Source organism: Strongylocentrotus purpuratus, unplaced genomic scaffold (assembly GCF_000002235.5).
Source record: "Strongylocentrotus purpuratus isolate Spur 01 unplaced genomic scaffold, Spur_5.0 spur5_scaffold_21, whole genome shotgun sequence".
In the NCBI taxonomy this organism is placed as follows: domain Eukaryota; kingdom Metazoa; phylum Echinodermata; class Echinoidea; order Camarodonta; family Strongylocentrotidae; genus Strongylocentrotus; species Strongylocentrotus purpuratus.
Window position 1 is genome coordinate 15,410,363 of NW_022145607.1, and position 15,187 is coordinate 15,425,549.

Below are 15,187 nucleotides of genomic sequence, written 5' to 3' on the forward strand. Positions count from 1 at the left end.
CCCCCCCCCAAAAAAAAAAAAAAAAAAAAAAAAATTAAAAAAAAATGCATTATTAATTATACGTTCTCTCTCTCTCTCTCTCTCTCTCTCCCTTCCGACCCATAATATTCTTCTTTGTCCCTTTCTCTCAGTAGTCAGTACTGATGATTCTCTTTCGCTCTTTCTCTCATTCTCCCTCTCCCTCCTGTGACCATGCTCTCTCTCTCTCTCTCTCTCTCTCTCTCTCTCTCTCTCTCTCTCTCTTTAGATCTACCAATCATAATAATATTGATTTTTTTTTTTTTTTTTTTTTTTTTTTTTTTTTTTTTTTTTAAACACGTGGAATATGGTGATAGGTAGTTTTGGCCGGTGGGGACTAAAAAGATCACCAGTACACAAATTCGTTTCCAGTTCGTGTTACAGAGGTACTGTGAATGGTTATACCTTCTCCAAGATGATGAACTTTCAGATTTTCGCCTTAATCGTGCTCGGGCTATTTGTTAGCTGGCCTGGGACAACCATTGTTGTGACTGAGGCAGAAGACTCTGAAAATACAAAATTTCTTGCCAGAGTGGAGGTATGTGTCTTTTTGTTCTGTTTCTTTTCTTCCATATTTCTGGATGCACTACTGCCTGCGTGGTGGGGGGGGGGGGGCGTAGGCGGGTCCTAAGTAAATATTGAAATACGAATTTTCCTGTCATCTGAGGTAACTACTGATACTATACTGAATATATACACCACGGTATTAACAATTATGAACAGTATCTTTCACTCTCTGCTCTTTTGATGTTCAATAGTAAACTGTCATTCTTTTTAATGATTATAATAGTATGTCTAAAATGATCATAATGCCCTTGACAAGAACGATATAGCAAAAACGGTGTAATGATTTCAGCCATATAATATTTAAAAGTGCTAATCGGATGTATGTACGTATGAATGTATGGTGATAGTGCCTCCTCTTCAGTTGCTTGAAGCCTCATGTAATTCCCTCCCTCCTGTATTCCTCGCAACACCGACAAGCTAGGCAGGCCTCAAAATCCACATTTTCAAGCAAATTTAATGTGTAGTCCATGACTATTGGAGGAGCGGGCGCCTTTGAATGTTTTCAACAGTTAATGACGACATACAAATGCTGTTGATCATCACTCATAATACCCCTACCCCATAATTTTTATTGTGTGCTTGTTTTGAGCTAGAAGTATGGTCTTTCTTTAATTTCATCGGAAATTGAATTTATTTTATTCCCTTTGATCATAATAAAACAATAATAAATCATGCAATGTATCCATTATGACTTTAACATTTTTGAAGAGCATAAATCTCTTGGCTCCAATGCAGACGAAATTAATTCATAAATAAAAAATTTCGTACCATTATTCTGAATATACTTGTTTCCATTTTATGAATTAGCATACGTTATAATTCTATACAGATATATATCTATTGTTAACCACATTGTTTTGGAACATCTGGGATTTTGAGGGACGCACGCCGTCTGCTGTATGCGAGGAAAACAAACACAATAGTATTTCACCGACAAGGTCATGGCGTATTGTGCTACTGTAAACTGATTGGGAAGATGGATGTACACGTGGATGTTTTCTCTTTTGAAATGATATTCAGAGTTTAATCAGAAGTCCACTGTGTATTGATTTGTAAAACCTATATTTTAATTGGTCAATACTTGAGATGGGAAAGGGAAAATAGGATTATATTTACGCTCACTATACAACAAAGAGCTTTTAAAAGAGGATCAAATACAGAACAGTTGTTTTGGCCCGAACAGAATATGTTTATGCTTCTCATAATTATTTATTATTAATTATTAACGAACCCCTATTTCATCATTCCACTCTCTCTCTCTCTCTCTCTCTCTCTCTCTCTCTCTCTATTTCTTTCTTTATCCATTCTTTCCTCTCTCTCTTCCCCCTCCTTATCACTCCCTCTTTCTTTTCTCTCTATCTTCCTTTTCTCTATCTTCCTCCCTTAAATTCCCCTCTCCTCTCCCCTTTCTCTTTTCCCTCACTATCATTTTGTTATCTTCTCTCTCTCGCCCCTATCTCTCTCACTCTCTCTCTCTCTCTCTCTCTCTCTCTCTCTCCCTCTCTCTCTCTCTCTCCTTCCCCCTCTCCCTCTCTCTCTCTCCCTATCTCTCTCTCTCTCTCTCTCCCTATGTATCTCTCCACCCTTTCTCTTTCCTTGTTATGCCTCCTCCCTATAAAATACAGAGCTGCCGTGGATGAAGGTTGAACTCGCTCCCTGCGGTGAAGGCTTTCATCTTTGAAGACCTTCCCTATTAGTATCCTTTCCGTCAGAGTCTTTTCAAAACTTTTCAAAACCATATTTTTCTTTATTTTTGTTAACCTTATTTCAAAATTATTCCTAGCATCGGTATAGGGAATGGTGTAAGTTATAGTTATATTATCGACAATAATTCAAGAACAAGATCCAGACTCTTATAAGTTTTTGATTTTGTTTTGTTTCTTTATACAATAATGTTGTGACGTAGTAGTCATACTAGTCACGCTTGCTTGTACGTTGTATATGGTTTTGTAAAAATAAAAAAAATACATTATATATTATGTATCTACATAATTGTGATTACATTTTCAAGGTCCATTTCAATATTAGTGGTACTTATCACCAATCGGAAATGGAGCATTTGTGAAAAGGTGAAGGGGCTCTTATATACAAAAAAGAGGAAAAGGGGCACTTATCAGAAGTATATTGGAAAAGGGGCACATGCCAAAATAAAGTGGGCACTTATTAGGGATGAAAGGGGCACGTTTAGAAGGAAAAGGGGCACTTCTTACAAAGGAAAATGGGTACATGCACTTTTCCTATGTAAAAAGGGGCACTTTTGGGGTACTTTAAAAAAAATACAGAAATAATTAGCCGGCAGGAGGCTACATGCCAAAAAAGTCATGCTTGGGTGGGGGTTGATGGGGTCGGAATAAAACTAATTCTCGTTTGATTATAGACCACGTCGTAGATGTGTCTATATAGGCAAGTGCCGGTTAAACCCTTGCCGATTGACTGAAGATGCGAATGTCGTGGGTTCGAACCCCGGTGTCCTTTGGGAATATATAAATCTAAATTTGCAACTCTCCACCTAGGTATTAACAAATTAATGGACCGTCTTGAGCACCGTCCGTGATGGAAATTTTGTTGTTATTATTATTAACATCATTACTATTTATTATTGTTATCATCATAAGGCCTTTAAACAAAATTTGTTGTATTGCCCTTTGCGACCGACCCAAAAATCTAAACATTTTTAAACAGTTTTTTAGAGAAAAAATGTTTAATCCATCAAAAATTATGTATTCAAAACTGAAAAATATGAGCCCAAAGAGGAAAAAAGAAAGAAAATCGACCGACCGACCCAGGTGCTGGCACCTGAAGGGCAACACAACATCTTTCTTTTCAGGCCTTATTGTTATTATTATAATTATTATTATCATCATATGATTAACATTATACTATGCTCCTTAACGTAGTCATCTGCAGCCATGAAGTAGATTTAAGGTTTATGGGGGGTGCCAATCCAGACCTACTCATCCTGGATTCAGAAGGAAACATTGACCAGGTATCCATGGCAACGCTTTTTTATTGATTTTTTATTCGATGGCCAGACCTTTTAATATTCGTTTCTTTTCCTTGCAATACTATGCATTATTCTTCCCCTACATCTTTGTAACGATATAAGCAATTGTCTAATTCAATTTAAAGATTCAGACAAGAGACAGTACGAATATCCCTCTAATTGACCACCATCCTCAGACCTCTGACATTGTTTTTTTTTGTTTACCTCTGACTTTTTTACCCCTGGGATTTTTACCCAGACTGGGATTTTATTTCTGACATTTTTAATTGGCACCACACAAAATATAGCCAAATGATTTTTCTTATTTTTTTGTAAATGTCTTTTTTCTTTCTTCTTTCTAATAGCGAATTGACCTCTCCGAGATGAACAGAGGTCAGATAAATGATTTGATGGTCGAGAACGGCTTTGCGAGGTCAGAGACGGAGAAGGAAAATAGAGAAGAACTGTAAAACGACGATGTTGTACTGCAATTTAAAATGCAATAACCCCCTCTACGTCCAATAATTCATGTTGCTTTCTTTCTCTCTCTCTCTCTCTCTCCCTCTCTCTCAATCCCCCTCTCTCTATCTTGTCTCACGTTTTTACATTTATTACTTTCTAATTATACATAATAATGGGTCGCTAGTTATAGTCGTATTTAAAGGCACACTGCCATACTTGTAGCTACTTGCTCCCTCTATATAGAAAACTTCCCCAATCGGTGCCTGTTGGTCCCCCATGATCCTCTTTTTCTTATGTTAAATGATAGCTGAGTTAATGAGATAGCCACCTGTCACAGTGACCTCGATGGCTCTCTGCGTGGTCTAATCCCTTCTGGCCCAGTAGTGGTGACGGTCTTTAAGAACAAAATATCATTCTATGAAAGACATACATTTGTTTTAGCCCTATTTGTTTTTATTTAATAAAAAAATGCAGTATCATAGTATTAAGCTCTGGTTGATATAGCCACAGTGCAATTCTTATTAATTTCATTTCATCTCATCTGTATGTCATGTATATTTTGTTTCGCTCACATACATACAAAGTTTACAGGGGAAAAAAAAAATCATAACACGATCGTAAGTACTTTTGAAATAGCTACCCTGATATCTTCGTATATATATATATATAATTATAATCTAAATGGGTATTATAGTATGTGGAAAGCCGGTGATTCATTCAAAAGGAACCGGCTTTAAATTACAACTTAATATTAAGAAAACTTTTATTTTTCAATCTTTTAGTATACTCACTGTTATAACACAATCTTATGTGAGTTATAATGCAACGATCGATTTGCTAAAAGGTTTAAATTTCGAATTCGACCAAAATACGAATTAGAAATTCAACTTAGACTATTTTTTTTCTTTTTACTTATATATCAAGTTATAGTTTTAGTTAAAGATCTAAGTCGCTTGTTACTTTGTGCACTGCACGTACAGTGATGAAACTCTGTGATTTTGTAACATATGCATTATATTGCCTTTATGACGCCTACTACTTCAGCTTAACAAATAAGTTGTAGCAGGTTGATGATACGCTTGGCATGGCGTGAATATGTTTCAAAAATCAAGTTTTCACTGATTTGAATGAAATAAAGAAAAGAAATATCATGAAATCTATGTGGAATTCGTACTAATTTCTAGTAGTTCGCATGTGTGTTTGCATAGAGTTATGAGTGTTGATACGGACTGAGAAATGTTCCACTCACAGCTCAGAGCCCTAACGGAATCATTGTGGAACGGTCGGGGGGGGGGGGGGGGGGGTAGGCCTACACGTCGGTAGAAATAGGCACAGTTAGAGATCTTTCCAAAACTTTCGAGTGTCCATTAAAAATATATAAGGGGAGTATACTGCAGAGACAAGAGTGAGAGAAAAAAGAACTAGAAGGAGAAGAGAAAGTAATAAGGAGGAGGAGGAGTTATACAGACTAGCTGCAGAAATAAGAGAAGAACTCGAGAGAAGGAGGAGAACAAGAGGGCCCGGGGGGGGGGGGGGGGGGGGTTACTCACAGGATGTGCCGCTCTATAATGGGTCACTTTTTCACAAAAAAACCTTAGCATGGGTCCCATTTTTACCAAAAATATACCTATACATGGGTCCGTTTTTTTTTTAATTTTCAAAAAATTTGGACCCGAAAAATGTGAAAAATTTGCTGTTATTTCGAGAATCCCCCAAAATAATGACCAAATGGGTATGGGTTTCGAGGCTTCAAGAGCGGCACACCCCCGTCTGATCTGAGTAGCTTCCCCCCCCCCCCCTCCCCCACCAAAACGCTACTATTGTAGGTGATCTAGAAAGGGGCGGAGATGTAACGCGAAATAAGAGAAATAATAATTGTTTACATACAAGTAATAGAAAAAGAAAGAAAGAAACAACACAAAGACACACATAATACAAAAGTACATGCACACACCCACACGTTCATACTACTAGCACTGCACTGCACACACACATATTAAATTGAGATATCTGCGCTGCACAAATTGGGGATTCCCGTTTCGTCTGAGACAACCAGGCAAGGAGCGTCGTAATTTCTATTGTTTTTACCTGTCATACACCTGGAATTTACCTCAAGTTCAATGATGTTCACGAAAATTCATCAAAATTGCATACATGGTGAGTATGAGGTTGAATGAATAAGCATTACAGGGTAGAAAAACAACCAGATTGTACCAGCGGAGTGACAGCAGATAACAAGGCGCCGTCCCTGGCCTGGGCCTGGCCTGGATGAATGTGTTTGTACCGTATGTTGTGACGTTCTGTGTGTTATTGTGACATGCATATGTGTGTGCATTGTGCGGGTAAGTCGGTGTTCTGCCAGACTTGTATTAAAACACACCTGTACCAGTGAACAACGAATTTTGATTTTTTATGGACAATAAACAATTCAATTCTCATACAGAGTCATACTCATACTATTGTGTTCATAATAATCATATCACACTGGACTGGGGCGTTGCAAGAAAGTTGCAATCAATCGCAACTTGCAATCAACCGTAACTTTCTTGCAATGCCCCATAGACCCCTATCTTTATAAACAAGAAGCAAACTTGGTCAAAATAAACAGCTAGTCTAGTGAGAGCGTACAAATCAATTAACTGAACATATGGGGGTCAGAATCCATTTAATTGCATGTAGGTCCATTCATTGTGAGATACTAGCCTATTAAAAAAATATAATATTTTCCTCCAAAATGCTGAACCACCCCGGCCCTTACCATTTCGGCCTGAAATTGGTGTTAATTCAAATTATCACAATATTTGCCCCTACGCCCTTTTCAAAGGGATATGGGGGTCAGGATCCATCTAATGGCATGTAGGTACATTCATTGTGGGAAAACTAGCCTAAACAAAAAATATAATTTTTTCCTCCAAAATCCCTTACCACCCCGGCCCTTACAATTTCGGCCCGAAAGTTGTGATAATTCAAATTTTTACAATATTTCCCCCTACGCCCCTTTCAAAGGGATATGGGGGTCAGAATCTATTTAATTGCATGTAGGTACATTCATTGTCATATCTAGGTTCACCCATGACCCATCAATCTTGGTGTTTCTACTGTCTGGATTATTCCAATCTCTCTTCCTTTTCAAGTGAATGTAATTCTTCTTCCAGTTAAGTGCCGCTTCATGGTGATGAAGATAATCACATAATAATTCATGATAATTCATTGCATTTGTATAAATGCCATGGAAAGGGAGGTCTGCTGTGCAGGCAAATAAATAAAAACACTACACTTTACATGCATGCAGGGCATCTCACTGCTCTCAGAGCTGACATCTCTATTTTGAGTAGAGTCGATAGATCTACTTCTGTTAGGTTGTTTCAGTCTCTCTAATCGTTGGTTGTTCCACTGATACTACGTCTGGCTCCACTAGACCTCTGATTATAGAGACTGAAGTATGGCCTATCGGGACTGTACGGGACTGTACGGAACAACTGGTTCGGTTTGACCAGACCGCGATGAATGAGATACGCTACGAGATTTTCACTCTTTACATCCTCATAACTGCTGCAATTATAATAAAAATTAAAAATAACATATATATAGCTTATTTGACTTACGATAGCTTGCTCATTTAGATCCTAAATTAATGATTAATCCGAGAAAGTCTCGTCGGCAACATTATCCGTCTTGGTTTTAGTTGATGAATATTCATTTTTTCTTTTCGAACGTCTAATAGCTACCGTAGCTATGTACGAGTCAGCTCGGCTTGACCAATGAACTCCAACGAAACGAGTGCTCTGATTGGCCATTGGCTATGTTTTGGTAGGTTGAACTGGAAATATATCGGCCCCTGGGTAATAGTTTGAATGCATGAACGTACGCGGTTCTGAGATAAAATTGGATAACTCATAATAAGTAAGTCCATAAATTTCACATTCTATAGTAGGTTAGCAAATTTTGAAAACTGTAATTAGGAGGTATATATACCGACCTAATTTACATCTGATTTAGAAATCAGAAAATAAGATCTAAATAAAGAAAATCAGGGAGAAAATGTTTTGAACGAAAAGATGTACATCGGTGGCTCTAGCCACCCCACGGTACGAGATCCCTGGATTGCCGTCTGTATTTGGGAATGTCAACAAATGTCAGTTTTATAAAAGAAATGACCAAATCAGACGGTTATTTCTGTCTAGGGTGAACCAATATACAGTATGGCAAGATAAAAATGATGACTGAATAATAGTGAAGGTCAGGGATGCACAGGAGAGTTAATACAAGATTCATACATGTGCAAGTCTAATCACCCCTAAGCTAATATAATGGGACACAAGAATATAATGTAAATGAAATTGTTTTCAATAAAGTTGTAACCATTATATACCTTGAATATACAGTACCTTGAAGGCCACACCTCGTCATCATGGTGATGTACATGTACATGTAGATCCAGTAGATAGTGTGGTGTGGCAGGGTTAAGGGGGTCCCATGGGACCTATTTAAAAACCCAGGTTGGATAGTTGTGTTTGAAGCTGAGGAGAGTGGGAGCATCAATGGCAGTTTGCGGCAGCTTGTTCCATTTGCTTACAACTCTCTGGCTACAGAAATTTGTCCTGATGTCAAGGCGGCTTCTTGTGATAATTAAAACGTAAATTGGTTATAACAAAAGGAGTATTCTTGGAGAGATTTAAGTAATGCACACAAGAAATATTTTTATAATCATATACATGTACATGTAATAATAACTTTCTGGATCTGGACAAAGGTTTCTATGGGAATTTGTAGCTTTAATGATTGGAGAAATCTTGCTTCATTATACTTCATACCATTCCATTCCGTGAAAACCGTGGAATAATGACACAAATAAAGGATAAAAAATACAAGTACATCAAAGCATCATCAAATTCATAGCAAAAATACAGTCTCTTGGAGAAACTCATAATGTACATTGTGTTATGATTTTTAAACCTATTAAAATAACCTCAGTTACTATTGTTGTTCATCTGCATTATGGCTTTACATAAATTACAAACTCACTTTTCATAAAAATACACTAAATATACAAAAAAAAACTATCAAACCTCTTAGCCTGCCTTTATGACAATACTACATGTATTGCTCAAATCCCAATGATGCGCTGGCAAAAAGGGGATCCTTGATCCTCACAACACAACAAAATCATGTTGACTTCTGAGTGTGTATCAAGTGCACAGCAATAGATGGTGCTATGCTAGACACATTGCCTGAGGAAGTGCTAAATACATAATATGCATGTAGTCATGCCATGCATCAATGGTACAATAAACAAGTGACTAGAGTGATAAAGCAATTTCAAGTGCACTGTCCCAACATTAATGCACAAAATTATTTTAAATAAATGTATTCAGTTAACTTAAATGTACATGTACATTATACATGTACCGTATTTGCCGGCGATAAGGCCGCAGTGCCACATAAGCCCCACCCCCAACTTTGACTTTTCAAAGAGAAAAAAAAAAGGAAAAACAAACAAACGGACCAAACAAAATAATCGTAATTTTCTCGTAGAACACTTTTTTTCTTCTACAAACTGATACCAAATTCATCAATATTCTTATAAAGTACAGGAAGTTTACCTAAAAAATGGCCTAATCATGAACGGAATCATAAAACCCATGGGATGTCTCAAATAATGACTGTTCACAAAGACAACCGAGTAGGATGAGGATTAATGAACTACTCAATACAAATGTACATACATTTACTTGTAGAATAGAAGATAGAGAAAGGTTGATGTAACCAAAACCTAAAATGAATTTGTCATCACCCGTTTTGATACGATAATAGCAATTAGTGTAAAAAAGGTGCGACGGCAGGAAGTTCCCTAAATTCAGTGAATTAATAGTACACTTAATCAAATTGGCAATACGAAAAACACCTCTGTACATGCATGTACTTTGCGTGTAACAGTATTTGGGTTTCAGCAGCAGAACTAAATATCAACAACTCTCGTATTAAAAAGGTCAGCATGTCACAATAAAGGGAAAGTCCACCCCCTAAATAAGTTTGTTTCGATAGAGGCAGAATAATAAGAAAATCAGGTGAGTGAAAGTTTGAGCAAATTCTGAATAAAAATAAGAAAGTTATGAATTATTGAAGTTGTGATCAATCAAATACAAATTGGCAACTCTGTGACTTATTATACGAGCTCTCCTTCATTTGCTTTGTGCATAATATTCCATAAAATCATGTTTTCTTCGTTATTGATGACGGAATATATTTGTTCCTTGCAGGGGGAGTATAGAAACATATTTGCAATTATTATATTTAGGGTGCATCTATGGTTGAAATTTTTCTTGAGGGAAAATGAAAATTTTAGATTTTTTTAGTACTGAGCAAATGGAAGTTGAGCTCGCATGATACGTCATAGAGTTGCCAATTTGTGTTTGATTGATCACAACTTCATAAATCCTAACTTCCTTATTTTTAATCGGAATTTGCTCAAACTTTCACTGACTTGTTTCTCTCATTTTTCTACTCCTATTAAAACTAACTTAATTTCAGGGTGGACTTCCCCTTTAAGATTTTTAATTTTTTTTTAAATCACCTGTTGGGGTAAAAACTTACGGATTTCAGCTGTAAAAGAGTCAACTACCGCATACCAGATACCAAATATGGGCGTGTTTCAAGGGGGTATTAAAGGTTTAACGCATTGGTTGGTCTGACAGGAAATGAACAAGGATTATTGGACAGCTGTCTACTGTTTCATCTTCATGTCAATGATTATTAATTAAACTGTCAAATTTATTTAGAATGCAAAATTCTTTTCATTTTCTGATTTGTTATGCCTTTGAAAATGTATATTTTGTACTTTGAATATTAACAGGAATGGCATTGTTATAATTATGCTGCTCACTAATTTCTATGTTTATTTCATGCTGTAAAATACAATATTGATAACATCCTTTACAAATTCATGTACATGTAAATTTAGATTGATCATTTTGTTGAATCTCTTTGTTTTGGAAAGACAAAAATAAACATACTGTATGTACCTGTACAGGGCCTCTCTGGATGACGTTTTATTAAATTGTCAGAGCGTCACTGTATTTGTCTGTGTAAATTATAGACTAAAAAAGTTGGTCAAACGAAATACATGTATAGCTCATAACCAAATTTCACCAGGGGCCCGTTGCATAAAACTTACTATTGATGGTAACTTTACCATCAATGGCAATTACCATGGTAACAGGGCTCAACAGCCAATCAAAATCAAGGTTTCCATGGTAGTTACTATTGATAGTAAAGTTACCATCAATGGTAAGTTTTGTGTAATGGGCCCAGATGAGTACCTGTATCATTTACATAATAGTGAAATATTATTTCTTAACTTTTCCCTTTTCCTTATCATTCTTTTTCTATTTTAGCCTAATGACAGGCAACAGTCAGCCACAGATATCTATTGCAAGTAGTTTTAGGAGCAGACTTTGTTGTTCATTAGAGTGAGATCTGAACCCAACCATGGTTCTGGAATCCCTGCTATCCAGTGTGCTCAACAAGTACCTGAGCAAGTACATCAGGAACTTGGACAGTCATAATCTCGAACTTGGCATCTTTGACAGTAAGTGATTTCCTATTTTTTTCTTTCTGTTTGCAATAATGTACTTACATGTACAGTGTAAGAATATGATACAGAGGCTTGATTTTTTTGTTGATGCTTCAAAAAATGAAATGGCAAGAGACTTTATACATGTACCTACTTGTACATTGTTTTATAAAATAATGAAAGTCATGAAAATACAGTAGGCCTACATGGGTACATCTAATATCTAACATCAAAATCGTTGGTAAAGAGTGTTTAGAAAGCATTCCCTTGTAAAAATATATTATGTAAAATGTGTAACAAAAAATAAATAAATAAGACAAATAATTTGCTACAATTTGGATCATGCTGAATATGCTTGTATGCTACATGTACATGTACATGTATGTTAGACAAAGATTTCACATGCAAAATGGAGAGACATGTTACATTTTTACTCAGGCTTTCTAATGTAAAAGTTCATGTTCATTGCATAAATTATATTAAATGCATCCATGAGCACATTTGGTAACAAGCCACTTTGTTCAAATTCTGGGACAATCTACCGTAATCATTCAGTGCCATTGATCAAGAACTTGTCTGTGTCCTTGCTAATCCTCATGCAATTAAAATCAAATAATGTCTAACTCAGCTGCATGTATTCACCCGCAATGGTTTGTAACTAATCTGCGGCATTGAAGCATTGTATACAAGTACATGAATATGCATGAAGAAGGCTTTGCTTCTTCTTTATTGATTAAAGAGTCCATTAACTTTGTAATTACCATAATTAAATTTAGGAATATTACAGTGTAGAATACATTTTTAAATAATTTGCTGTGTACAGGTACATGTACAGTACATTGTACCAATTACATGTACATGTATATTGTAATTTATTATATATTCAAACATGAGAAGACATACGTGTAGTCATGGAGCTTATGTTGTAAATGAATAAAATGTTAGTATTTTGAAGTTTTTACTTGACAAATGTAATGTACATGTACATTTACATACTACAGGAAATAAACAATGAAGGAGACAGAGACATTAAGATATAGTATGTCCTCAGATACATGTACATGTAGCACCATAAACATGTTAAATTGATAACAGATATGAAATTTGACGAGAGAAAAATACAGTTTGTAATTTTTAAAAAAGAAAAAGAAAAACAGCTGTTTTACTCGTTTGCACTGTGACTATTAATGATGTTTTAGAAAAAAAAAAGGAAAGAAATATATAGGCTAGAAATGTACAAATTTACCCCCCAGTAAAATCATGATGATGAAATTAAAAAAGAAAAATCAGTACAGTACAGTACATGTCTAATCTACAGATTCATGTACACATTTACATCATACATGTACATTTATTGCTCCAAGACTTAAGCTTCAAATAAGTACAGTATGCATGCGAACATATGTTAGAATATCAGAAGGTGCACCTGTATGGTTATGCACTTAGCACTGTGGCCAGTCCACTCAGTGTATTGCTTGAACACCAGTGCGTACAGTACATGTATGTCATCTTGTCTTGACTGCACACACGCAATCAATATGCTGTTGAGCATCAATTGAGTTGCTCTATGGTTTTGTATCGGCCCCAGTATGAGCCAGTCACAACCAACCACTTGCTTGGTTGTCACCCTGTGTATCTTCCACTCTTCATCTAGGGCCATCATTGACTGCATGTCTTGTATGGATATGTGTGGGTGTGTGTTGTGTATATATTATGATCACATACACTATACTGTCTGTACACAGTCACGTTTATACATACATTGTACATCTACAAGTAAACATTGTTAAACAATTATTTTGTAAACCACATCTTAAGGTAAAACAATAACTACATCATGTACATGTTAGTGTTAATAACACATGTCTTGAATACTTATTCTCACATATTTGTAATTATACATGCACAGGCCTACATGTACAGTACACAGTACATGTACATGAACATTTACAGGTAAATTACATGTATTGTGAAAGAGGTTAATATCTACTTCAGATAGAGATCAAGTGTACATGTACATGTACTGTACATCTAATTATAATTTGGATGATATATACAAGTCCTGTACATTTTGCATGTATTTCTAAATTTAAACAGCATACATGTACAGTATACCTGTAAATTCACAAAATGTATTGACCTTTAAAAGCATCCTTGTTTCATTATCCATTAATGTACGTACCTAAATATTGAATGTACCTGCACATAAATTCACTGATTGATATTCCCTTGCTTTAGAGATGAACTGAATATTAAACCCTTTGTATTGTAATACTGACCTTGATCAAGTTTCCATGGATAAATAATGTGAGGCCTCACTCCCACTTCTCAACTAAAAAGGAGAGACATACATGTATATTACATGTCATGTACACATGTAAAGAATATTTATTTCATGGACCATTATTCAATCAGGCATAGGAGAAACATTAACATTATCAGTTTGATGAATTACTTGAGTATTAAAACTCTGTCTTTGGAAATGATGATGGTGAACACATGTACATGTACTGTAGCCTTTGCAATGGAATTTACACTGAATTTCAAGACTTGAAATAAGTTATCTCTGCCAAACAATTTTGGCAGACAATTTACAATCTCTGAGTATTGAGCCAAGAAAGAGAATTGTCCATATCATGTGAATAAACACACAGCATCATACACATGTACGGTACATGTAAAGTGAAGTCTGTACTGTTTCACTGAATGTGACAAATCTAAATTCACAATTTCAGCCACTGGTAGTCTTTATTAGCTTGTTGATACCAATTATAGCCAGTCAAACAAACCAACTCATACATTCATAATTACATGTACTTCAAGATAGTTTATCTCAAAATGCAATTGCATTACAAAGCTTGTCCAGATATTATCTATACTGTAGCCTTGAGCCTCATACTTAGAGCAGGATATAATATATCAGTCTAATATATGTATCATCCTCTTGTGTTTAGATGAAAGGCAGGTGTGTCTGACTGAGTGGCTAATGGATTTTCTTCCCTTGAGACTCTCATTAAGAATTATATGTCTACTATGTTCACATATTCAAACACATGTACATGTATGTTTATAACATAGTACATTAATGGATAATTTGTACATTGTTGTGTCGCATGGGATTTCTGTTTATTTAGACAATGAAAAAAGGTTTGGGTATTTGGCTGCTCTAGCCAAATTGAAATCTGGAGCAGAATTCAGAAATGCATTCACATGTAAATGTAAATTGTTTGTTGATTGTTGAATAGCTACAGTGAACTTGAATTGTGACGTCTTTATTACAGATAATGTGTACTTCCACTATTTTTTTAGTTAATTGCCTTTTATTTTCATGCATACAAAATTACATGGGATTGTTAATTATGATCATTATCATTATTGTTTATTTCTCAATTCTACCCCTTTTGTTTTATAGGTAGCTTAGAACTGACAGACCTAGAGATAAAGCCAGAGGCATTGGTATGTTTTGTAAACGAATTTCTTTGTGATGTTTTTTCCATTTTCTACAACATTTCATTTGTACACTGTAAATTTCATGTTTTCTAAATACTATGGTAGTATTTCTTTACAAGATGTTTTTTCAAAAT

The 15,187-nt window shown here is 35.5% G+C and overlaps 1 protein-coding gene and 1 long non-coding RNA gene across 2 annotated transcripts in view; both read left to right on the top strand.

Moving 5' to 3' along the window:
- The first annotated feature begins 388 nt into the window (after positions 1-388).
- Positions 389-4,123, top strand: LOC100893449. The gene is made up of 4 exons (XR_143676.2): positions 389-556; positions 2,211-2,281; positions 3,493-3,571; positions 3,934-4,123. It is a non-coding gene; the product is annotated as a selenoprotein M (long non-coding RNA).
- Positions 4,124-6,039: 1,916 nt separating this feature from the next.
- The window catches only part of LOC105446225 (vacuolar protein sorting-associated protein 13A-like), a 54,334-nt gene continuing 45,186 nt past the window's right edge, over positions 6,040-15,187 (top strand). Inside the window, exons 1-3 of the mRNA XM_030994174.1 lie at positions 6,040-6,187; positions 11,425-11,618; positions 15,016-15,059. Of these exons, the coding sequence (XP_030850034.1) occupies positions 11,519-11,618; positions 15,016-15,059 (144 nt within the window). The 5' untranslated portion in view covers positions 6,040-6,187; positions 11,425-11,518. The remainder of the gene's footprint in view (positions 6,188-11,424; positions 11,619-15,015; positions 15,060-15,187) is intronic.